The sequence below is a fragment of the Myotis nattereri genome (assembly GCF_964212035.1).
Source record: "Myotis nattereri genome assembly, chromosome: 4".
NCBI classification, from domain to species: Eukaryota; Metazoa; Chordata; class Mammalia; order Chiroptera; family Vespertilionidae; genus Myotis; species Myotis nattereri.
This window is the reverse complement of record NC_138079.1, coordinates 45,449,267-45,474,801: the sequence shown is the minus strand read 5'-3', so window position 1 is coordinate 45,474,801 and position 25,535 is coordinate 45,449,267. Positions and strand designations below refer to the sequence as shown.

The 25,535-nt window shown below is 36.0% G+C and overlaps 1 protein-coding gene across 2 annotated transcripts in view; it reads right to left on the bottom strand.

The window, feature by feature from the left end:
• The window catches only part of XRCC4 (X-ray repair cross complementing 4), a 194,817-nt gene that overhangs the window by 48,578 nt on the left and 120,704 nt on the right, over nt 1–25,535 (bottom strand). For both annotated transcript variants that reach the window (XM_081089762.1, XM_081089761.1), the window contains one exon: nt 11,826–11,973. In XM_081089762.1, coding sequence (XP_080945888.1) covers nt 11,826–11,973 — 148 coding nt within the window. The remainder of the gene's footprint in view (nt 1–11,825; nt 11,974–25,535) is intronic.

Genomic DNA, 25,535 nt, shown 5'->3' with positions numbered 1-25,535 from the left:
TTTCAATAACTGATGAGGCTTCCCAGGTCTGTGGTAGTAAGAGGAGAGCAGCCTTAAGTGTTTCTCAGTCCATCACTTCCTTCCCTTTCCAATCACATACACTTATAATCACTATCCTTCTTCAGAGAACTCTTCCTGGAGTCCTATAGTATCCTATTCACTGACAGTCTGCAAACATTCCCTCCATCAAATATATGGTTTTCAGGGAAATTTCCCTAAAGCACTGTTCATTATGCCATTCTTTGGCTCAAAAACCTTGAACAGTTCCTTGTTGAATTCATGAAAGAAGTCCAAATAAATCAGCTTGGCATTTAAGTCCTTTGTGATCTGATCCCGTCCACCTTGCCAGTTGTATTCACATCTCTGTGCATCGCATGACATGGTCACTGGTCCCCTATCTTCTTCCATGCATTTACTTATGCGTTCTGGTACTCTGAAAGAAAATGCCTTTTTTTTTTCTTAAGCTAGGGGATACCTCAAGTTCTGTAACAGAGAGACCCAAAAAGCACCATGGTTCAAGTAAGCTAGACATAGTCTAGAGCAGTGGTCGGCAAACTGTGACTAGTGAGCCACATGTGGCTCTTCGGCCCCTTGAGTGTGGCTCTTCCACAAAATACCACGTGCGGGCGCGCACGTACAGTGCGATTGAAACTTCATGGTGATTGAAACGTACCTCAATCAGATTGAGGACGTTTTTAGCAAAGGCCAGCTTAGGAGTACCCTAATTAAGTTAATAACAATGTACCTACTTATATAGTTGAAGTTTAAAATATTTGGCTCTCCAAAGAAATTTCAATCGTCGTACTGTTGATATTTGGCTCTGTTGACTAATGAGTTTGCCGACCACTGGTCTAGAGGTAGCAGGGTAGTCTATGGTGGATATGCTGCCCTGTCCCATGAGATTGCCCAGGGACTGTGACTCTTCCTTCCTCTCTTGTTGCTCTGCCATCTCCTAGGATGTTTGCCTTAAATGCTAGATAGAAGACAGGCTGAGAAAGGAGAGAGACATGGGCAGTATGCACAATCGTTTTTGCGGACAGGACTCCAAAGTTGTATGTATCATCTCCATTCACACCCCTTGGCAAGGACTTTGTCACATGGCCAAATCTTCCTTCCTGTGTGTGTGGGAAAGGTAGCCTCTAGATTGGCAGCCACTTGCCCTACTAAAACTTGGAGATTCGTTCGTGAGGTGGTAGGAAGGGGGTCCTATTACTAAAAAGAAGTCAGGAAATTGGGTTGAATGATTAGTCACTGCATTATCTTTCTTTAATTTATGTATCTAGAAACTTCAATTTTTCTACAAAGACAAACCCAATGCCTTGGTCTAGCCAGTTTTCTCTGATCTTACCAAATGTCTGTATTCCACAGTCCTCCAAATGGAATATTGATTCTCACTCCTTCTTATTTTGACATAGCTAGTTTATACCTTAATACAAGCTTACTTTCATACAAGCTTAGAACATGAAACAGCCTTCACATCTATTGTGATAAACTATTTTATTTCATTTCATGATGTTTTAATATAAACCAAATACCTACTTAACATCTAGTTATATATCATAGTAGATGAATTAAGTTCTACAATTTCACTGATAAAATGTAAATTTTGAATATAGCATGCCAAATAATAAAAAATAAATATACCCATTTTTCTTTTGATATTGAACTATAAATTATGAACAGGGAGTCATTTCCTTTGATTAATAACCCTCTGACCAGGTATAATGAGTATTTACACTTTATTCTACATTGGTAAAGTACTTAAAATGTCTGAAACAATAACTATTATCAAACCAAATTTATAGAAATTTTTATGTAAGGAAGTCTTTTAAATTATAGGGGCATAATATATATGAAATATATGACAAATTTCCTTTATCTAAAATGCAGAAAAACTGTAACAGATTTCTATTAAAATTTTATCAAAAAGAAGTTCAAGTCTGTCAGTAATTTGAAATCTAAATGCATGTAATAACCTGAGGAAATTATAAGGCTTGTTCCAGGGTGAGTAAACCTGGAACACTAGAGGCCCAATGCACGAAGATTCATGCAACAATGGGCCTTCCTTCCCCTGGCTGCTGGCACCGCCTTCGCTTCGGTTGGAGCTGCCTTACCACCTTCCCACACTGCCCAGAGGCCCGGAGTGGCTTGGGCGGTGTGGAACCCTGTGTTGTTGCCATGGCGATGATGCAAGCATCCCACCCTGCCCCCCACCGCTCAGCAACTGCATATGCAAATTAAGCCACCATCTTTGTTGGGTTAATTTGCATACTCAGTCCTGATTGGCTGGTGGGAGTTGAGAAGGTATGGTCAATTTGCATCTTTCACTTTTATTAGTGTAAATGAATGTATTTTCATTTATAGTATAATATTTTAAAATTATGTTAAAATAGAACTTAAAATACATGTACTTACAAGACCACGCCTCTGATACATTTGATAATCATGTGTAAAAAAGCCATAAAGACAAAGTTAATATTGAATATATTTTTAGACAATATTAACATTTGTCCTTTCTGTATAGTTAAAAAAATTCACTCAGGCAAGCTTTATCTGAAAGTGTAATACTGATTTTATTGGCAAAAATATAATGTATATGATCAATCTTAATTATTTGAGTCACAAACACAATTAATAAATCATCTTTGAAGTGCACTGACCATAATCAGTATATTCTGGAACAAGTCCAAGGGGCCATTAATCAAACATGCAGAAAGGAAAGTGAGAGCCACAGCCTGAACAGTTAGGTAAACACAGAGTGAAGCTAATAAAAACCCAGCTCGTTTTAAAACCACTACGGTGTTTACTTTTGCAACTAAGATAAACATTATGATAAAATTAAAGTTGTGTAAAAAATGAGGTTTGCTCATGATGACCAAAGTTAACATACAGTAATTGCACATACATTTTATGTTCCTAATTTGACACTAAAGAAGTTTAAGTTCAGTTACCAAAAATCTTCAAGAATTAGTTATTTGAATCGGATAAATTATATTCTCTGTGTAGATTAAGCACACACACATTTCAAATATGATGAGGTTTAAACTAGAAAGAAAGCAATAAATTGTTATAAATTTTTAAGAATCAGGGGTAAGTATGAAAAGAGTTCTTTTTGAAAGAATAGAATGGCCAACCACCATATTCTAAATTGGCAGATGCAAATGATTAAATTGTAAAAAATAAGTAAGTTGAGTGAGTTGGAAATAAAATTTTCAATGATTAATAATATAAAATATGATAAACTACAAACACATATATATCAAATTAATCAATTGCTTTTAAAACCTGGCTTTCCAAGTGTGTTATTTTCCTCCAAAGTTATCTTATTGATTACTAAATAGAAGGAAAGAAGATTTGCTGAGCTAGCACATAAAGGGTAAGGGCTATTCTCATTTCCATAAGAATTATGAGGAAAGAAAACACTCCAGGGTTAAAAATTCCATAAACACAATTTCCTTCCCAGGAATAGGTTTCCAAGATTTGGCTGAAACCCCGGGGAAAACAGTGCTTTAAAAATAACAGTACATCATTTTCCTAGAGTGTCCTACTGCACTAGTGCTCTCATTCACATGATCTCATCTAACCCTCAGATTTATGTTGAAAGGTAGGCAGGAGGTATTATTAACCCAATCCCTGCACTAACAGAGCTGTACAGTTCTATCTCTACTGTGCTACCATGTAGAAATTAAACAGCAGTCAAACCTTACTGAAACTCATCATCATTCAACTATTAATAAATACTAGTATGCATATAAATAGAGCCTTACTTCATAGAATTGTGGTGATGAATGAATTAATGAAATTTAAGTACTTAACACACCTAGCACACAGTTATAAAATAAATAGCTATTACTGTTATTTTTGAGGCAGCATAATAAAGTAGTTATAACGTAGGGTCTTTGGAACAAAATGTAGTAGATTCAAAATCAAAGATGTGGCATTTGTTTTTGGGCAAGTTATCTAATCTTTCTAGGTGAGAGCTCCTTGATATGTGAAATAGGTATTGTTAATTGAGATAATGCATATAAAAGGCTTTAGTACAGTATCCAGGACATAAGTATTCAATGAATGTTAAGTATTATTATTATCAATAGATTGAGCTAATATATTATGTAAATATAAAATGCCATTAACAAAAATTAAAGGGCAAATGACCAACTAGGAGAAACAAGATTAATATTTTTGGAAATAAGCAGCTCTTATAAAACTAGAAGCCCAGTGCACAGATTTGTGCACTTTGAAAGAAAATTAATTAGAAGAAATATTTTAGAGGCTGGGGAGGGACCGTGGAGATTGGCCAGCAGGGGAGGGACCGTGGGAGGGCTCCAGGGCATGTCCAGCCTATCTCTCCCAGTCCTGATTAGCTGGACCCCAGCAGCAAGCTAACCTACCAGTCAGAGTGTCTGCTCCCTGGTGGTCAGTGCACGTCATAGCGACTGGTCTAACGGTCGGACGGACACTTAGCATATTAGGCATATATATATGACAAAGATCTCTAATGAAAATCAGGTAGGTTATGGATAGATAATAAACAAAAGATGAAGCTCCAATAATCAATATATACAGAAAAAAACGACTTATCGAATGGTTAAATACAAAAATTAAACAATAAGATATTATTCATTGATTATATGATTTAAATGATCTAAATGAATTGTTAAACAATAGAACAAAAGGCAAATACTGCCTGTGGGAGAATAAATTGTTATAGTTTCAGGAGAAGTTCTGGCAAAACAACAAAGCACTAGTAAGTACATATGCCCTCTTACCTAGTAATGAACTTCGGGGAATTCATTTTAAGGAAATAACAGTTATTTGTGCAAATTCATGTAAAGGTATATATAACATTTTTTGTAATACTACAAATATGAATAAGGCCAAAATTTAAAGTATAGGAATTGGTTAAAGAAAGTATGATACACTTATATATCTATTTCAACATATCTAAATTTCAACATATCTATTAAAGTTGAAATTTTATAATATATATTTAAATTTTAAAATAGAAGCCTACATCATAAGTGGTTTGTGCCTTGGTTTGCAAATAAAGTGTAGAAGAAGAGATCTGCCAATATACAGAGTGCCCTGGTGTCAATGGTGGTTGGCCCCAGGTGGGTGGGGTTATGAGTTTCCCTTTTGCTCATCATTTTGTTTCTGTGTGCTTTCATACTTTTTGAAGCATGTGCCACTTTTATGATTAGCAAACAAAGAAAATAAGCCGAATTTTATTGAAAACTAAATGGATTCCTTCAGAAGGTAAGTGGATAAACTGTGGCTCACCCAGACAATGGAGGGGAGGAAATACTGTGCTAAAATATGCTGTATCTTTTCCTGCTCCTTGTTGCCATGTGGACTATAAAACTGTGTAAACTTGTCTAATTAAACTATAAACTTAATCTAAGTAGTGTGTGTGTATGTGTGCTCTTTTACCACCTACCACTCACCTAAAATGTAGCTGTACAATTACTGAATGGCACCATTTAAAGATTCAGAACACACAGTTAAAACTTCTTCACTATAGTTCAAAGAGTAACGTTTGTGAAAAGTTTCACTTTCATAATATTTTAAGGTTGTGTATTAGACTCAGTTTCAGAAGACACCCATCACATAGAAGACTAAATATACATGTGGGCCTCACATAACAAGTAAAAATATTGTTAGCCTGAAGAAACAGACGATATAAAATTATCTTATATACATACCAAATTTTTTCTTGAGATATATTTAATGCCTAACACTCTATAATTATGGTAGAGAGGTTCTTATATTTTTAAAATCATTGATGTTTAAGAATTCTGAGAGTTCATATCCCAAACTAGGACTCTGCAGAATGTTACCCAGGAATGTTACTAAGCCTCTTTTGAAAGGAGATAGGGAGATTGCATGAAGGTGCTATGCTGAAGAACATTTTAAAAGTGATTAAACAAAGTTAAATAAATTATTTACTATGGAGTGTCTCAGAGCCTTCAATTTGTAAATCTCCAAGTTTGAGGGGTTGGAGCACATGGAAGTGTGGGAGCTATTAAGTATAGGGCCCCTGTTAAGATCTCTTTTATCTAGTTCTACAGAAATTAGTCTTTGAATAGTATCATAAAAAATAAATTCTGGACTTATTGCCATCTAACTTAAATAAACATCTTGACTTTCTTCCCTCTACTTATCCAAATCTCAGAGCTGGAGGCATTTTGTCCCTACCTATATATTGCGCTCATTCTCCAGACTAATGCTTTTCCTAGTTATGGATCATTTAAGGAGGAACATCTGCAATAAGAACTTTATAGTGCAGTTCTGGTAACTAATCCTATATGTTATATCCCTGTTTGACTCCCTGTCTTAGTTTACAATATAATCCTTATTTGGTTGAGGCTTGGGTTTGGCTTTATTTGTGGCCACCCTTCCTGGGGACTGAAGCCCTGATTCTGAGACAAAGTTTTCATTTATAGACCCTTGTTCAGATGTTAATTTCAATATCTCTTAAAACTAGTTTCCTTTCAAGAAAGAGAACCTACAGAACTGAGAAACAAAACAGCTAGTCAGAAGAAGGTAAAACAGAATTTCCAAGCAGGTTGAAATGGGCTGAAACATGGGCTTGTTACATTGCTTGAAGATGTAACAAGCAATAAAGTTTTAATTAAATCATTTTAGCTGAGCATTCTGTCAGGCGGTCAATTTTATTAACTATTTGCTAATTTCAATGAGACTGGGACATTGACTTAATTTAACTAAATAAGTAAATAATGAATGGACTAATTAATCAATTTGTAAAGTGATCCAACTAGTCTAACTGGCTACAACTGAACTCATGCCCTATCAACAGAATGCTATTAATAGGCTTTTAATGTGTGCACTCTTTTTAGGATGTTGGAAGAATTAAGAGCTCTTAAATTTGAAAATATTTAAATGTAAAATTCTTCCTTGATTATTATGTTGTATGATAAAGCATGACCTCATTAAAAATTTAAGCTGGTGCCTAATAGAGCCGGAATGTAGTGCTGTTTCATTTAGACACATATTGTGCCCTTGTATATTAATAGAGAGTAATTTCACAATGTTCTTGCTTATACTCAGGGTTTTATTATATAAATATGAAAGTAATATCACTATTTCTGTAGTCTTTGTCAGCTGGTTCATTTTGTTTAACAAATGGAATTAAAAAGTCATACTGAACAATTGTGCAAAACACAATTTCAAGTGATGTAAGATAGAAAATAGCAAGGAATGCACAACATATGGTTATGTTGGATAATAACAGTGTTGATGCTAGCTGACAGAACAGGATGCGTATTGTCCAAGCATAATCATATTGTGTGAATTAGTCACCCTAAATTTTTTAATGAGTATTTATCAATGTATGCCAGATTTAAGGATTTCAGAATCTTACTAGAAGTGAGAAATCATCAAAGTTCTAATAATATTCCTGAAAAATGCATTTACATTTACCAGTAAAAAGGTAAAATGGGAGTACAATTCTGCACCTCAGTACTGCTAACACAGGCCAATTTTAGCTATTATCCCTGTGAGCACTCAACATAAGTTTCAGTATGTTTTCAATTTTCTAGTTTCCTGTGTTTCAAAAGGATGAAAGTTTTTATTATTGGGAATCCAAAACTGTACAACATGAACCAGTTTGAAAGCAGAGTTAAAAAAGAGAAAAAGAAACTAAGTACATTAGTTTCAGATAATTTTAAATTATAATAGCAAAGAAGATGACCAAAGTATTAGAGTTTTCTAGTCAATCTGATATTTTTAAAACTCTTAAGAAGATTTAAAAAACTACATCAAAAGGTAGAAAAAACAGGAGAAAAGACCTTTGTGATGTGAAAAACAGAAATGCTATCATGTTGTGGACGAAAAGGGGCCACATGCTAACATGCCTAGCTCAGGGAAGGCCTGCATGTCGGCCTTGCAAACTCAGAGATCTAAAGTAACCACAAAGAATGGTCTGAAATTAAAACTTTAAACTACAAGCAGTTTATGGTTGGTAGTCATGTCCTAGGCCGGTATCTTCCCTGACAAAGGTCAATCTGTATCTGTCTATTGTCTTTTGTATCTAGGATAACATTCCTTTGGAATGTCAGGGTAATTCCCCCTTTTCTAGACCTACCAGTGCACCAGGTCTGAAACCATAAATCCTCTCACTGTTTGATCATGTTAATTGTTGACTGTTAACTATCCTGTACCCACCTATGTAAAAGATGTATGTATCTATCATTTTACTTTTCATCCAATCCCAGAAGTTTCCCCACTTTGCTTTCTCCCATCTCCCTAATTTATCAGCAGTGAATTTAATGTAACCCACTTGTATCCTCAGTGTAACCCACTTGCATCCTCTCTTTTGATTGTAATGTATAAAATAAGGTGCAAAGCTGCCATTCTCCAGAGCATTATCTCAATCCATTGAGATTTTGCTTCCCGGCAATTGTCAACAGTTTGGCTCACAAAATAAACTCACAAAAATCCTTCACAGGTTTGTTTCTTACATTAACACTACATACAAAGAAAGGCTGAATTTTTAACCAAGGCTACACTACCACCTTGTTCTGGCCTCTGAGCAGCCCTCATCCTCATTTCACTTCCTTCCTTCCGGCTCCCTTCACTCCCATCACTCACATATTTCACCTGAGGGCACACTCACAGGCCTTTCCTCTACTTAAGCACTCTGCTCTCTAAACTGGACTAAACTCCTCTTTATCCTTCAGATTAGAGATCAAATGAGGATTCCTCAAGCCATATCCCCTTCCCTATGTTTCCTCTAAATTCAAAAATCCTTCAAAACGTTTCAAATATATATCTTCGTAATGATATAACTAATGCTTGCCTTCACTCAGACGGACTAAGCTTTATGAGATCTGGGACTGTGATAGTTTACTCATCAATGCTCCCCAAGTGCTCAGCATGCAAGCATTCTGTAATGAACGGTAAATGAATGAATGAATAAATGAACAAGGGAAAGTCATAGTCAGATTTTTTTTTTGTTCTCAACAAACAGCAGTATCTACTGTGCATATCCTTAGTCACTGTAAAATCATGTGGGGAGTCTTAGGATGCATGCAACCTCTATTGAGAGGAAGAGGATATAAAGGAAATAACATTGTGAGAGTCTGACAAAAATGTTTCACATCCAGTATATGCCTACAATTAAAAACAAGTAATGAAGTCAGGCTTTCCAGGTAAATTAAATGGGATATAATGGTGAATAAGCCATGGTAATATGAATTATAAAAACAAAACTTTCTGTGCAATCTTCATGAATTTTGATTGCTAATAACTAACAAACATGTGGTTTTTTGCTAATTTGTGTTTATGTTTTGAAAGTGGTAAATTGATCAAAGTATAATAGAGTTAGGGGCCAGTATCTTTTCACCCCTAAGTAGCAACCTACCCACATCTAGGAGGCTACAGCTAAAGCACAAAAATCTAACTGATAGACATATTGTTGATGAGAAATTATCAGAGTGAAAAGGTGTTTAGGAAGGTAGAAATAGGTAGTATTTAAATTTAACAACATAAGATAAAGGTTCATCATCAGTGCTTGAGCCTGAAGGAACACAATGATATAACTAGCAGGCAATTAAAAAAGCTAATATGGTTTATATCAACCTTGTAAGTAAAGTACACAAAGTAAGTATTGACATGATCATCTAAACATGGAAAAGAAACACATTGCCTTTAGCAAAAAGCCTAAATGAAACATTTAGTCTTTCATTCTCCCATCATTGTACCATGCATATAAAAAACCTGTTTAAGCAATATATGTATTCAGAAAATGTAGTAACCTCAAAACCTTATATTTAGTTCACACACTGAATAGAAAGACTTAAGATACAGCTCTCCAACATAAAAACAAAATACTTCATTATTTCTCAAGATCCTGTAATCTTTATCAGACAAAACAATTAGACTAAAAGATCCATGAGGACAGGGTTCTGTCTATTTCCTACTCTCCTGAACCATCAGCATCCAATATTATACCTGGCACATAACTGATATTCATTACTTATTTGCTTACCACTTGACTGAATGAAGTACAGTCTGAATATTTCAAAATATAATTTTCCCCCCCATATTAACCTATAGGACTAGTTTGCTTACTCTAATGTTTTCAAATTGGAAATATTTTTGATTCATTACTTAAGAGATAATACAATACTATGAACTCTATGGAGCTAATTAATGAATTTACATAAAAATCAACCTGTAAGAGTACTGCACACTGGGTTTTTACATAGATTGTCTAAAGACATAAGGGACCCACCATAGTATGCAAATGGCATTTTCAAGTACTAGTATATCAGGCCAATTGTAGAGAGAATAAGTCCCCAATGATAAACAGACAAACAAAATAATTCCACTATTAACTGTAAAATTCTTATTTCTATGCAAGAAACTCCTTTTGGTCAGGCTGTCAGTTTCCTAAGGCATGAACTTCATGTGCTTATTTGGCATCCTCATGGTCTATACAGAATTCTAAAACTTTTTACTCTCAGGACTCCGTTACACTTTTAAAAGTTTTTGAGGACTCCAAGAATTTTTGTTTATATAAACTATCCAAAATTAACACTGAGAAAAATTTGAAATCTTTATTAATTCATTTAAAAATAAAAATAAATCCAGAATATGATAACACAATATAGTCTTTATTAAAAAATCATTGTATTTCCCAAAGGGAAAAAATCCTGTGTAGTCAATGTTTTAACACTTTTACAAATCTGTTTTATGGGTGGCTTGATTAAAAACTATGGAATTCTCATTGGCTTCTGCAGTCAATCACAGGGACATGTTATTTCAGTTGAAATACATGAAGAAAATCTGGCCTCACACAGGTATAGAATTGAAGAAGAGACACCGTGTGGATCACCACAAACACCTTGGGAACGCTCTGGGTCCTCATCATTCCACACTTTGAAAACCACTGGTGTGTAATATCATGTCATATAACTATTGTTCAATAACAATTTGCCAAATTAATGAAAAGTTTAAAGAAAAAGAATTACATTTTTAGGCATACATAAAATATGCATCTTTGTTTTTTGTTTTGTTTATAAAATATATTGTCACTGATTTTAGAGAGGAAGGGAAAGGGGAGAGAGAGAGAAAAACCTCAATGATGAGAGACAATCACCGATCAGCTGCTTCCTGCACGCCCCACACTGGGGACCAAGCCCGCCACCTGGGCCTGTGCCCTAACCAGGAATCAAACTGCGACCCCTCAGACTGCACCTTTGTTCTTTTACTCAACTGATAAAATTCCTTATAAATGCTGACTGTTTTGCTGCAATAAAATATTTATTAATTCAACTTCTCAATTCATTACAACTAAATTAGGATGCAGATTAAAGGGAGGGTAGTCAAAACTAAAGAATGAACTATAAAAATAAAAAATGTGTCTAAATTTAAAAGAAATAAATAGATGACTAGAAAGACATTTTACATAAAAAAAAAATTGTAAGCATAACCAAATCAAGTGGTCACTTTGAATGCTGTGTGGGTCTCTTTAAAGCAGTAAATTAGATTGAAATACTTTATTAAAGTATTTCAAACTGGATTCTATTATTTTTAGTATCTTATATGTCATTTCTAATTAATCTATAAAAACCCCAAGAAAAACTTTTTGCTAATATTTCTGACACTCCTGACTTAAATATTAATAGGAATTAACTGAATACCAGGGAAAATATATGGACTTAAACATTTTATAATTTCCAAAACCATAATTTTTGTTCATTAAAAATAGGCTTAGATTCAGAAATTGGAATATAATTTTGGACTAGATATTAGATTTTTCAATGTCATCTCACTATTTTGCAAAGAATAATATGACTTACTTTTCCTTTTCTTCAGGCTGATGTTCCTGAGGAGCCATCTTAGGTTCTGTCCCGAGATTTTTTCCCATCCGCTGCCTCCTCTTTCTACTTGGTGCAATATCAGTGACATCAGGACTTGAAAGAATGGAATCATCTCTTCTTAAAGTAGCTAAAATAAAATGACATAAAAATGTGATCCAACAAAATTTTGCATATAATCTGTAAGTAAAGAATCAACTTGCTGCTTTAGCACAGATATAAAGTGACACGAAGTATAGCAAAACTATTTTTTAACAAACTATACAGATTTGAAGTGAACCAGTTACACAGTGTGTTTTACTTTAATACTAATATAAAATATAAGGTATATTGTATACATGGAATAATTGGGGCAAAATGGTCTTTGCCTATCTTGGGCAACAATCTTTCCAAATCATTATAGGCAGTTTGGTCTCTCAGTGCTGGGACTAGATAGAAGCATGTCAAAGGCACCTCTAAAAGGTATCTGGATGGAAAAATAATGCCACAGGAATAATATAAATCAAATTGACACTAAACAGCACTCACCAGCAGGAATGGGAAATTCTAATAGTGATCCAGGGGTACTCACACAGATTTTTCCACTAACTGTGAGCATTGAACACAAGAGAAATGTAAAAAAAAAAAAAAAAAAAAAATACTAATAGATGTCTCTAATGTAGCCAAACCATTAAATTGCCTCTGAAAGTGTTTGATACACATGAAACAGAAGCAACAATAGAAACATGCTGGATTCATATTCCTTTATTCTCTTATAAACAACTTAGTTATAAAGAACCTTAGGGGAGTTTAGAATTCTTTCATCTAATACACAGTATATTCTGTTCTAATACATATTTCTATTAAAAAAGAGCTCCTTGCTATTGGTAAATAATATCAATATAATTTGAACTTTGGATGTCCTGCCAGTTCATATGCTTTTTTTCTAGCATGTTAATTGTTAATAGTGATCAGGGACAAGCTTTCATCCCAATTAGAGAAAGACTTAGCAATGTATAGAGGTTTAAGGAACTGAAGAAAAGTGGCTAAAAATCTAGTGCAAGTCCATTGCTTTAGCACAAATAGGGGCAGGCCTAGTGAAGCTAAGAATCCTACACTTTTCATAAGTTTAGCTCTATGCTAACGCTGGAAATACAGCTGAACAAGCTGTGAAGACTTTTCTCCCTGTATCTTGAGTCAGATACTTAATTTTGATGAAACTACTGGAATCAAATGTATCAATAACTCTCATCTCCATTTAAGAGAAAGTGTGATGGAAGGGGTTAGCTGACTGTGATGCTGGGTGCAAATGTTGCTAAATAATTAATGGAGTTAATATTTTTATTAGGATTGTAATTAGAGAACTAACAACAACCTAAAACAATAGATTTTGTGTGGCCTGCCAAAATCTTAAAATTTCCCCCATGAGTTATATTATTTATGGTATATAGTACTGCAGGAGTGGATTTTAAGGCACAAGTTTATCACATTCCCGAAGAAAACACTGTATTCTGAGTCCTTGCTGTGCAGTCATGCTTCTCTGAGTGACCTGAGATAACTTGGACACAGTTGACCAATCTCTTGAAACTCTTCTTTTTAAAATTTTTTTTCTTAAAATAGATACCATTTTTGAAAACATATGCTGGTTACCTTGCTGTAGGTTTTATATCTGTTATTAATATTTAACTTTGTGAAGTACTTACTACCTTCACTTATTAGGAAACCAAGATAGTTAAGTAACTTGCCCAAATCATACAGCCTTTGTTTTTATAATTTATCATATGACAACTTAAAAGTTTTTCTCCCTAGTGGGTAAATTAGTCTTTGATCAAATATTAATTGAATGCCCATCAAAGCATATTTTAGTTTCCAAAGCTGTTTAAGTTATCAGGACACATACGTTCCACTATATTTTTTGCGCATTACTTTTATTATCCCTGAAAAGTATTTTTGGAGTAAAGAAGGGTAAATCTAAGAAGGGTATTCCTCTGAACACATTAAAACTGAATGATTTCCTTACTTTTATTAAGCTAGGATGTGACTAAGGAAGAAAACTGCAGTTTACTGATTTCTTACCCAGTCCGCTCTCACCTAGAATTGTTTACTCAGTCACATAAGCAATCAACAGAGTACAAGCTTGTCTATGAACAGAACCAGCAACACTGTGTGAGTTAGAGGAAGTTTCAATTATAGATAGACTTGATAAGTGGAGCAAGACTGCATTTGATGGCATGTTGGACATCAAGGAGGAAAGACTATTCAGTTTAAGTTAAAATGTATGGTAAATTAAAAAAAAAATAAAGTCACCAAAAACTTCTGCCACTCATTTCAAAAACTCTAAACAATGGCTTACACATTGGCATCCAAAAGGATGTGTTATACGTGATATGGTTATATTATTTGTTGTAACATCTACAATTTACTTTAAATACAATATTTACATGCGTATGTTAGGCAAAGTGAGCTATAACCCAGGTGTGGCTAGCATCTGATACTCAAAAATACACAGACCAGAAGCAGTTGTTGGTATTTGGATAACAATTCCCATACTCTTAAAGAGGCTACTAGAGGCTCTCTGTGCTCTGCGTCTCAATCAACACCTGATGATTTACTAATCAGTATACTGAGTGACAGAAATGTGTGTACCGCCTGGTGAACACAGGGCAGGAAAACAAGCATGATGAATACTGCCTATGAGTGAAATTAAAGGCATTCTAGATATAAAGATTGGCTAAAATATTTCAGAGATCATCTCCACCATTTAATGAATAGGTTCTAAGCACCTGTGAGGTCTGTTTACTCTTAAAGGTGATGCCCTGTGTTAAATCTTAAAGTGGTTTGGTGTCTAGTTATGAACTCTGGACAACTGCCGTTTCCTGAAGCCAGGGAAAACTGCCTGATAATTCATTATCCTGCCTTCAGAATAAACACTTTATAGGAGGGAGTGACTGGGACACTTAAAATTTCTTTAAGCTTAGGGCAGGGTGGTGAATTATTGTGTGCTTACTTGCTAGTAAGTATTTAGTTGGTAATTGTCTGTATGATGGGAGAACAACCTGATAATTCATTATCCCACCCTTCACATTTCTTGGTGTCCACCATTATTTGCCACAAAGAATCACAAGTTGTGTGTAACCAAGTGTTTCAAGTCAGTCCAATAGCACCATTTTCCCCCATTCTCCTGACAAAGGTTCCCTTTTGAGTTTTGTAGCCACTGTCATGGCGAAAGGGGCTAGCACACAAGCCAATTACTTTTGAAACTGAACATGTTCTTTTTGGTTTGTGTTTGCACCATGGGAAGCAGTTTTCCCTTTAGTTTATTATATACATGTACAAGCAAGCTGTAAGATATCTTAATTTACATATTAATTTAAAATAAAGATTTCATAGCATTTATATCATCTTTAGTAAAAGGGAAAATGTGCCATCCTATATTTTCCTCTCCACCCCTGCAATGCCAGAAACCAGGAAAAAGAGGCACTATTCCAATACCTGGTACCTCAGCATTAAATTGCTCATTGCAAACAGTCTTCACATTTGAACCCATCCTACCCCTGTCCTCTACCTGTGCTAATGCTTAGTCCTCTTTTTACACTTGGTCTCAATGCTGATGCTTTGTGTCTGTTCTGACACTGAATCCCTTCAGCAATGACTCTGAGTTTCCAAACAAGCAAAGCTGTTTTATATACAACAGAAGGGATCTGATCCACATCTATAAGAGGTCAAAATGTCTATTATTATTTCACAACCGTACATAAGGTGGAAGTTTTCAAATCTAGGCAGAAGTGTATACATTTGCTGTTGACTGGGAAGCTTTTTCTGAGATTCCACCTCCAGAATTCTGTCTTTAGTATTCATCAGTCTCTGTCATGACAATGCGTCTTGCACCATTTCCAGGAATTTTTGAAAAAAGGAAAACAAAAGAAAAAAATGATTGCCAATTAACTTACTACAGCAGAAACACTCATTGGCAGAGCTGTGGGATGAATTTCAAGTTCTCATTAGGTTCACTGAACCTAGAAAATGGGGCTCTTTACAGAAGCCTGGCTATTGTGAGAGGTGGCTCCACAGAAAGCCACACTTCTTCCCATCTGACAGAAGAACTGCAGGAGCCTGGCAGCCGGACTTCAGGCAGGACGGACGGAGGGCTGGCTCCCTGGGTATTCTCAGTGTCCAAAGGAAATGACTGTCAGCTAAACTGCGGGCGACCTGCATAACTACCATGAGTTAAACTACCTGGTAAACTTAAGTCTCTGACCATTAAGCCCTTAAATCTCAGTATTTTTTAAGATATTTTCCAGGTTTATAATTTGTTTTATCAGGGTCTCCTTATTATCTCCTCTCTATGGATTTTCCACCTCTTTATATGACATATAGCTTGACACACCAATTCTGTAAAACTCTAAGAGAGATTGCCACACTTCATTCCATCTCCCCTCCCCAAACACACACACACACCTCTCTCCAGCCCCTGAACAAAACAAAAAGTTAATGTCCTGAGGCATGTTATTCATGGCAATGGCTACTTAGCTCTTTGGTTAAATTACTGAATAAAAGAGGCCCTGATCTTTAGGTCCTTTGTCCATGAAAAAAATAAATGTATGCTGTTTGCAATAGGCCATATGCAAACAAAAAAGTTTCAGTGCTTCCAATGCCTATAAAATAAAGCCCTAAGATCCTAGCCCTGCATTCAAATCCCTCTACAATGTGATGGTCACCTACCTCTCTAGCCATACTTCCCACAAATCTCCTAACCACAGTATGCAAATTATTCCAAGGGCCCCAGGGTTCCACATCTTCCTTTTTGTCCCTTACTTTCTCTGTCTTGAATGTCCTCTACTCCTCTATAGATAGGCTCACTGAGTGCTCCCTTCCAGCACAGCCCAGTTCAGCCATTTCAGTCATCTCGAGTAGTTCTAAGCCACTGCAATGTCTCCTTTCTCTGTGTGGCTTATAGTTGAACCACTCATTTTATCTCATATAGTTATTCTTTGTAAGTATACCTTCTGTTTCTCCAATTAGATTACAAACACCCTACAGCTAGAGGGCATGCTTTATACTTTGACATATTCCTAGCATCACTCCATGGTGTTATACATGAGAAAATGGAGACTTGAACTCTTATTTTCAAATGTGTGTCATATTTTTAAATCAAAATGTAATTCCTACGGACCTCCAGATGAAGTGCATGAAAAAAGCCAAATCAGGACTAGATCTGGGTCTCTAATTCTGCCACTTACCTTTGGCATATTACAGAATTTCCTTAAGTTCCTCACTGAAAAATATATGATTTCACTTATATGTGGACTCTAATGTACTAAATGAACTAAAAAACAAAATAGAGATAGAGACACAGACAGAGAGCAGGCTGACAGTTGGGGGATGGGCTGGGTGGTGGAGGAATTGAGCAAAAGAGAAAAAACACTTAGACATGGACAATAGTGTGGTGATTATGGGAAGGGGGGAAGGGAGACAGTAAATAGTGATAGAAAGAGACTTGACTTGGGGTGTTGAACACACGATACAGTATAGAGATGATGTGTTGTGGAACTGTGCACCTGAAACCTGTATAATTTTGTTGTTCAGTGTCACCTCAATAAATTCAAAAAAAGAAAATAGCAAAAAAATTATATGTTAACCATGATTTCTGACATGATTCAATGAGATAAACTGTTTTATAAATTATAATATCAAAAATATTTGTTATCAGCATTAAAGTATTATTAACAATATATGTGTATCCTTACAAAAAATTAAATTAAAATTCACTTAGATGCGTTTGAAAATCTTTTAGGTTATCTTCTATAGCTTCTTAGAGATATACAAGCAAAATAATAATAAAAAAGTAAGATAAATGCATGACTTTAGAAATTCAAAATAAACCAATTTTCATAGATCTATCATCTGTTATAAATATAGAGTAGCCAATCCACTATGACTGTTTTTGCTATTTTATTCATTTATTCACTTCACAAAGACTTAAGTCATTTTGTTTTACTTAAAAAGATATAAAATAATGAGGGAAAAACAAAAATCCAAACCTTAAAATACTACTCAAAGTAAATGTGCCACTTCATAAAACATATTCTTTCTTTCACCAGAAAAAACACCCAACCAAAGCCTTTGGATATCCTGTGTCTCTGCAGCCTGTCTTACTGACAGGCATGAAGATAAACCAAAAAAAGGAGCTGAGATAAGGTTGGTAAGACCATACTTCAATGAGCAGTATCTTAAAGTGACCTATCTTACGGTAGTAAATTTCTAATCTTACCAAACAAGCAAACTTTATTTTGCCTCACCATTCATCAAATAGGTCTTTTTCAAATCTGTAATCAATTGCTACCCAGTTTTCACAATCTAATCTGAATAACTGATAACCACCTTACACAAAAGGTCAATAGTCTAACCTAGTAATGAGCAATCACCAAAATAAACCAATAATTAACATCTCACTGAACACGTAAAAGCGTGTGTGTGTGTGTGTGTGTGTATCCATGTAGCTACACTTTTCCAAAAGTCAGGCTACTCTTTTAGCCAGAATAGCTAGAAGTCAGACTTAATGACAACATGACATTGGGGTAACCTAAGAGGTCATCTGTGGAAATCCAATGCTTTCAATGTCAGAAGCAAGGTGGACCACTAAAGATAAAGTACAGACTCCAGAGATACAGTATTAAAAAATAATAAGTTGAATATATTAAACATTGTTCTACACTTGCAAAATAATCTGATTTTTTAATTTAAAAAATGTAATGCCAAATTAACTGTTAACTTAAGGATTCTATCATTCCTTCACTTATTCAACAAATATTTATTGCACGTATTATATGTCAAGCACTATCCAGCAGACACCACTATGTATTCCAGAAATTCATAACTGGATAGGGCAGAGGGACACACTGTTTGCAAGAAAGCCATAAGTTACACAAGCACTTCTAAAGGAATTAATTTGTAATTTTTAAGGTACACAAAGCATTCTAATCTCTCAATTTTTTTTCCAAATTAATCTGTGAAGTTTCTTTTTTTTCTCATTATCAAACACTAACTATAACTTGATTTATTACAACATCCTTAGTAGAATTACTACACTTGTAATAATATTTGTAATATTTATAAGCTCTGTGATGGTAGGAACTAACTGTGCTCTATTCACTGTTAGTATAAAACAGACTAGCACAATCTCTGCCACACACTATTTCTGCGATAAATGTTAATTGATTGACTGATATAAATTCTTAAATACTAATAGAGTTAATAATAAATAGCTTCTTAAAATTATTCTTAAAATACTACACTATTGGTTAGCTATGCTTGCTGTTGCCAGTCTAGTTAACATTAAAAAAAAAATATTAGTAGGAAAAAGCAGCTTATGAAAGAGAAAAATTAGCCTCCAATTTATATAATTTTGTAGTTAAAAATAAAAAACCTTATAAAGAAGTTTTAATGGTTAATACATTTTCAGAAAACAAAGCTACAATTTCCAGCTTTCACCAGCTTTATAAAAGGGCCTCTGCCTGTGACCTACGTCATAAATGTTTGGAGCCAACATAAAGCTTTTATTGTTGTACCTGAGTTACAGGTATGGTCTTCTGTCAACTTAAGACTTTTTTTAGTGTTTTCTTCATAGAGATTTAAAGGTTTCTGAAACTTTCATTCTTTTTTAAGTGGGTAGATTTTTAATAAAACCTAGGCCTTTTACAGAGCTAAGGATTTCATTGAACTAGTATAAATGTAAACACTGGACAAAAACAAATAAAATATAAAACCTTTTTAAAGAAATGATATAAGGAATTATTTATGTATGTATGTATGTATTTATTTATTCAAATCCTCACCCGAGGATATGTTTCTTATTGATTTTTACAGAGAGAGAGATGAAGGGAGAGAAAAAACCATCCATGTAAGAGAGAAACATTGATTGGTTGCCTCCTCTTTGCTTCCCAACCAGGGATCCAGCCACAACCTGGGTACATGCCCTGACCAGAAATCGAACCCGCAACCTTTTGGTGTAGAGGGCGACACTCCAACTAAGTGAGCCACCCCACCCAACCAGAGCTGTTTATTTTTAAAAATAATGCACTATAAGCATTTTATTTGCTGTGACTGTAGGTTAACTGGTTACAACTAGGACAAGGTCACTAGTTTAGCAAGTCAAATCAGAAAAGGATGGAAGTGGCAAAAGTGAAGTGGTGTGTAATTATGATGAATTGGATAGATAAGAATCACTAATCTTGGGCACAAATCCTCTCTATGAAAAATAATAGAAAGATAATTTCACAGTTTATTTGACATGCCAGACTTTTAACTTTATTTTCCCAGCATTTGCTTAATCTTTTTAGAAAAGTTTGGACTATTTTTTTTAATTGAATTTATTGGGGTGACATTGGTTCATAAAATTATGCAGGTTTCAGGTATATGATTCCATAACACATCAACTGTATATTATATTGTGTGTTTACCACCCCAAGTCAAGTCTCCTTCCATCACCATTTATTCCCCCTTTCCCTTCTTCTACCTCTTCCACCCTTCTTCTTTCTGGCAATCACCTCACTGTTCTCTGTGTCCATGAGTCTTTCTTTTACTTTCTTTGCTTAATCCCTTCACCCTTCATACCCAGCCCCCAACCCGCCTCCCCTCTGACAGCCATCAGTCTGTTCTCTGTATCCATGAGTCTGTCTAACTTTGTTAGTTTATTTTGTTCATTAGATTCCACATATAAGTGAAATTATATGGTACCTATTTTCCTCTGACTGGTTTATTTCACTTAGAATGATAATTTCGGTACACTAAGAAAAAGTCTTCTATTTAGCTTCTTTATACTTCTTTACAATAAGGTTAATGATATAATTAAGTCTTTATGATATAATTAAGCCAGTTTGTAGTGGTTCTATGAAGAGCTAAATATGAGGCTAAATTTCAGAGGCTTTGCTTGAAAAGTGTGGAATGATTTTCTGAAAAGGAGGTTTCCTGGTCTGCAGTGCTAGACACATTGTCTCAACTAGCTCTCAAACCAAATGTCATGAAGGCAATGCTTTCACTAAGAAGGATTAAGAAAAATTCCTTGCCAAATGGTAAAAAAAACTAAGATAATGTTTAAGTGAACTAATATTACAGAAATATCCTACATCTGACTTTGTTATCAATGTCTGATGACTGTGAGTAAATCATGTAATACTTCTGTGAAAGTTTTTTCTTTAGTCTATAAAATTAAGTTAGAAATGTTATATCAAATAGTTACACCTGTTATAAAAATGCCAATGCTATAATTTAAGTTATTATGCTTTGCAAAAAGGATTATATTATCCGAATTCGGTAAGAAAAACGAAATGCACTTTCAGACCAATTTGAAGCACTTTTAAGTGACTATTGTGTTAAATGTCTTGCCCAAATGAGAAAGTTTTTCTTTAGAAATTTCATTTCCAAACATCTGTAGGCTTTTATTTATATTACAGTTTCATTTTATTTACTGATAGTTTTGTTTTCAATAAAAACCTTGTAAAGTTTTTATTTTTAAAACAAATATTTTGTATACTATTTTGTCATGATACTCAGAATTAGACAAACAAGAGCAAAATTATTTGAAGCATTGATTTGACAAAGAGAATAACATTTGAGAAATTAATTACAGTTTATTATTAATGTACTAGGGGCCTGGTGCATGAAATTCGTGCACTGGGTGTGTGTGTGTGTGTGGAGTGTCCCTCAGCCCAGCCTGCCCCCTCTCACATACTGGGAGCCCTCAGGCGTTGACCCCCATCACCCTCCAATCACAGGATCGGTCCCTTGCCCAGGCCTGACGCCTGGGCCAGGGGCGTCAGGCCTGGGCAGGGGACCCTCATTTCCCCCCATCACTGGTTCTGCCCCCAGCCCAGGCCTGATGCCTCTGGCCCAGGCGTCAGGCCTGGGCAAGGGACCCCCAGACCCCTCCGATTGCTGGCTCTGCCCCTTGCCCAGGCCTGATGCCTCGGCCAGAGGCATAGACCCCCATCACCCTCCGATCGCCTGATCGGCCCCTTGCCCAGGCCTGATGCCTCCGCCAGAGATGTCAGGCTTGGACAGGGGACCCCCATCTCCCCCCGATCACTGGCTCTGACTCCCGCCCAGGCCTGAGGCCTCTGACCCAGGCTTCAGGCCTGGGCAAGGGGACCATCATATCCCCCCAATCCCCCGCTCCGCCCCCCACCCAGGCCTGATGCCTCTGGCCCAGGCATCAGGCCTGGGCAGGGACCCCCAGCTTCCGGCGGTTGCAGGCTCCGCCCCTGCCCAGGCCTAACACCTCTGGCCTAGGCGTTCAGCCCAGGCAGCGGGGACCTGCAGTGGCAGCGGGGGGCGCTGCGATCGCGCGGGCTCCGCCCCGCCCCTGCAGGACGCCTCTGGCTGAGGCGTCCAGCCCGGGCAGTGGGGACCCGCAGCTGCAGCGGCCCCGCAATCGTGGGCTCCACTTTAGGCCCAGGCAAGGGACCCCTAGCTCCTGGGACTGCCAGCTTCGACCTTGCCCAGCTCCCATCGCTGGCTCCACCCCTACTTCCTGCTATCACTGGCCAGGGTGGAAAAGGCACCTGATTCTCCGATCATGGCTGGGGGGCAGGGCAAAGGCGGTCCCAGGGCCGCCTTTGCCCTGCCCCCCCCCCCCCCCAGCTCTTAGCTCCCCCCTGGGTTTCCGATCACTGTCAGTGGCAGGGGGCTTCTTCCTGCTTTCCCTTTCGCTTCCCTGCATTGTGCCTACATATGCAAATTAGCCGCCATCTTGTTGGCAGTTAACTGCCAATCTTAGTTGGCAGTTAATTTGCATATAGCCCTGATTAGCCAATGAAAAGGGTAGCGTCGTATGCCAATTACCATTTTTCTCTTTTATTAGTGTAGATATTCTCTACATTAGACCTTATATGTGTAAAGTTTGTTTACCATGCTTCATCATCACTGTTAGCAATTGTTGCTAGCAATGTGCTAACTTTCCCTTTCAGCATGCCATCTTAGCAATGTGGCTAAGTACAAACCCTGCATAATGCCACTGTCCCCCTAACTTGCCAAGAACCAAATTTGAAATTATTTTTGATGCCTTCCAAAACTCTCCACTCACATCCAATCAGCACCTTGTAAAAAGCTCTGAGATCTGTCTGATAACTCTCTGTACCCTGTACTTTCATAAGATCTTGCCTAGACTACTGTTAGAGGCTAAAAAATTGCCAAAGCAACTCCAATTCATTCATTTCCAACAAAATTCCTGAGAGAATTTTTCTAAAACTGCAAAAGATCAAAACTTGTCTTTTCTCCCTGCTTTAAAGACAAAGGTAAAAATCCCTAATGCACTTTAATATCTCTTTCTTTTCCTGGTTCAACTTACTTTTACAGCCTTACTGATTTTTGTCTGATGCACCATCATCTCTCTCTCTCTTGGATTTTGCACATGGGACCTTCTGCCAGAAATAATGTTCTACCGCCTAGCATTCAACTTGCTAACTCTCACCCTCCTTGATATCTCAGTAAAGATCTCACCCTCTCAGGAAACCTCAGAAGTCTTATTAGATTTCTCCCCTTAGTACCCCCACAGCACCTTTACTCCTCCTAGCCCTGCAGTATAGAGAGTGATTATGGTCACAGACTAAGAAAAATGAAGTTGGAAAAAACTGTTTTGGGTTCTTCTAGGAAGTATTAGATATAGTGGGGTTGAATCTTATTGTAAGCCAGTGCATATGGCAAACAATCACAATTAATCAAAACAACCCTTGAAAATTCCTTAAATTGCCCAGCAAATACAGACAGTAGATATAACACTGTATGGTAATAGTCACACACAAATATTTAATGAATACCATATTATAGAGTTTCATAGAGAAATTGTATGCAGAAAGAAAATTACGCAAGGTTTCCAATAACCTAAACCAGTGATTTTCAACCTGTGTGATGCAAGAATTTTTAAAACATGCAATACCTGACTATTTAGTGAGGGGCCTAGTGACCTCTTTTTCCTTAGATTGTCAAATAAAATAAAATAAAATGACAATAGTCAGCACAACAATAGCTGTGAATGAATTCCAGTGTGAATGAATCAAAGTCATACCTATTTTTTTTGGTCAGATTGGCAAAAAATATATATATTTTGCGGTGTGTTGAAGAATTCTAGTAATTATGTGTGCCATGAGATGAAAAAGGTTGAAAATCGCTGATCTAAACACTTCAGTATAGAAAGATCCAACTTGCTAGCTCTTCCCTTTAATGTATTCATCCTGTCTTCTGCTCTGATACTTGCTACAGCAGGGCTCTCTATGGTCCCCAATCAATGTTTCATTGTTTTCTGTCCCAGATGAAGATGGCATCATCTTACTCACATAGCTACCATTTCTTTGTCAATAGCCCCAATTCTTAAAGTTACTCATACTTGTTCATAATTTTTCCCTGTTAATATTAACTGATCAGGCTTAATAACTACTTGTGGACATACACTTGTAAAGTGGAATAGTCGGTAATCAGCAGAACTACTTAAACATGTAATTTTCTTCTCCCTTTCTAAAAATCTATATTTTTCTAGATTTTACTTTTTCATTAGATCACAATAATACAAAATAATTTTAGATCCAAATTATTTTTTTTAAATTAAGGAAGACAGCAGAGAGAAGAAGAAAGAGAGACACAGAGAAAGAGTGAAGAGGGGAGAGAGGGAAAGGGAGGGTAAGGAAGAGAAAATCAAGGAGGAAACTTTTACTGAATTGTCATGTAATATAAATTTGTATTTTCTTCTTTTCTGATCAAATGAACTATTTTAAAATATCATTCAAACAATTTCTCTGTCCATATATTTTTAGATAAAAAATTATTCCTTTTAAATACGGATATCAAATGAACATTTTAAGATTGAAAATTTAAATAAATTGGTACATTTTAACACCCATGAAACATGTTATAAAATTATTCAAGCCCAACCGGTCTGGCTCAGTGGTTGAGCATGGACCTATGAAACAGGAGGTCACGGTTCAATTCCTGGGCAGGGCATATGCCAGGGTTGCAGGCTCAGTCCCCAGTGGTGGGCACGTGGAGGCAGCCAATAGATGATTCTCTCTCATCATTGATATTTCCATCTCTCTCTCCCTCTCCCTTCCTCTCTGAAATCAATGAAAAATATATTTAAAAAATTATTAAAAAAGTAATTTAACTTCTCATTTATTTTCTATTTATTAATGTGTTATTTCTATGATGACAATAAAGATTATATTCCTAGGCTTCTAGTAGCTAAACATTTCTGTTTTTGTTTATATTTTAAAAAATTATTTTAAAATCTACTAACTCTAAGTTGTTACACTAAACATGACAAATCCAAAAATGAATAAGGACACTTCCTAGACTCCCTTCTTCAAGTCTATACAGAAACAGCTTAATTTCAAAAGCTCTTGTTTCAGTAATTATAATAAAGAAAACAAGGTGTCCTAATGATTTAAGCCATGAATAGTTTTTTATTACCAAAACACCTGTTGCTATTTCCAAACCTATTTTCATTAAATACAGAAGAATGTTGACTTTGTTACCCGAAGACATCAAAAGCTAAGAAAGAAAGAAAAAAAAAAGCTAAGAAAACAAACTTCTGTTGACAGAACCATTCTCAGAACACTTTTCTCAACTCATGTGATTTTAACATGCTGTTCCTTCTCAGGATGGGGTTTTTATTAAGTGGTTTACATTAATGTTTCAAGCTGGTGTGATTTATCTTTACTATGTTGC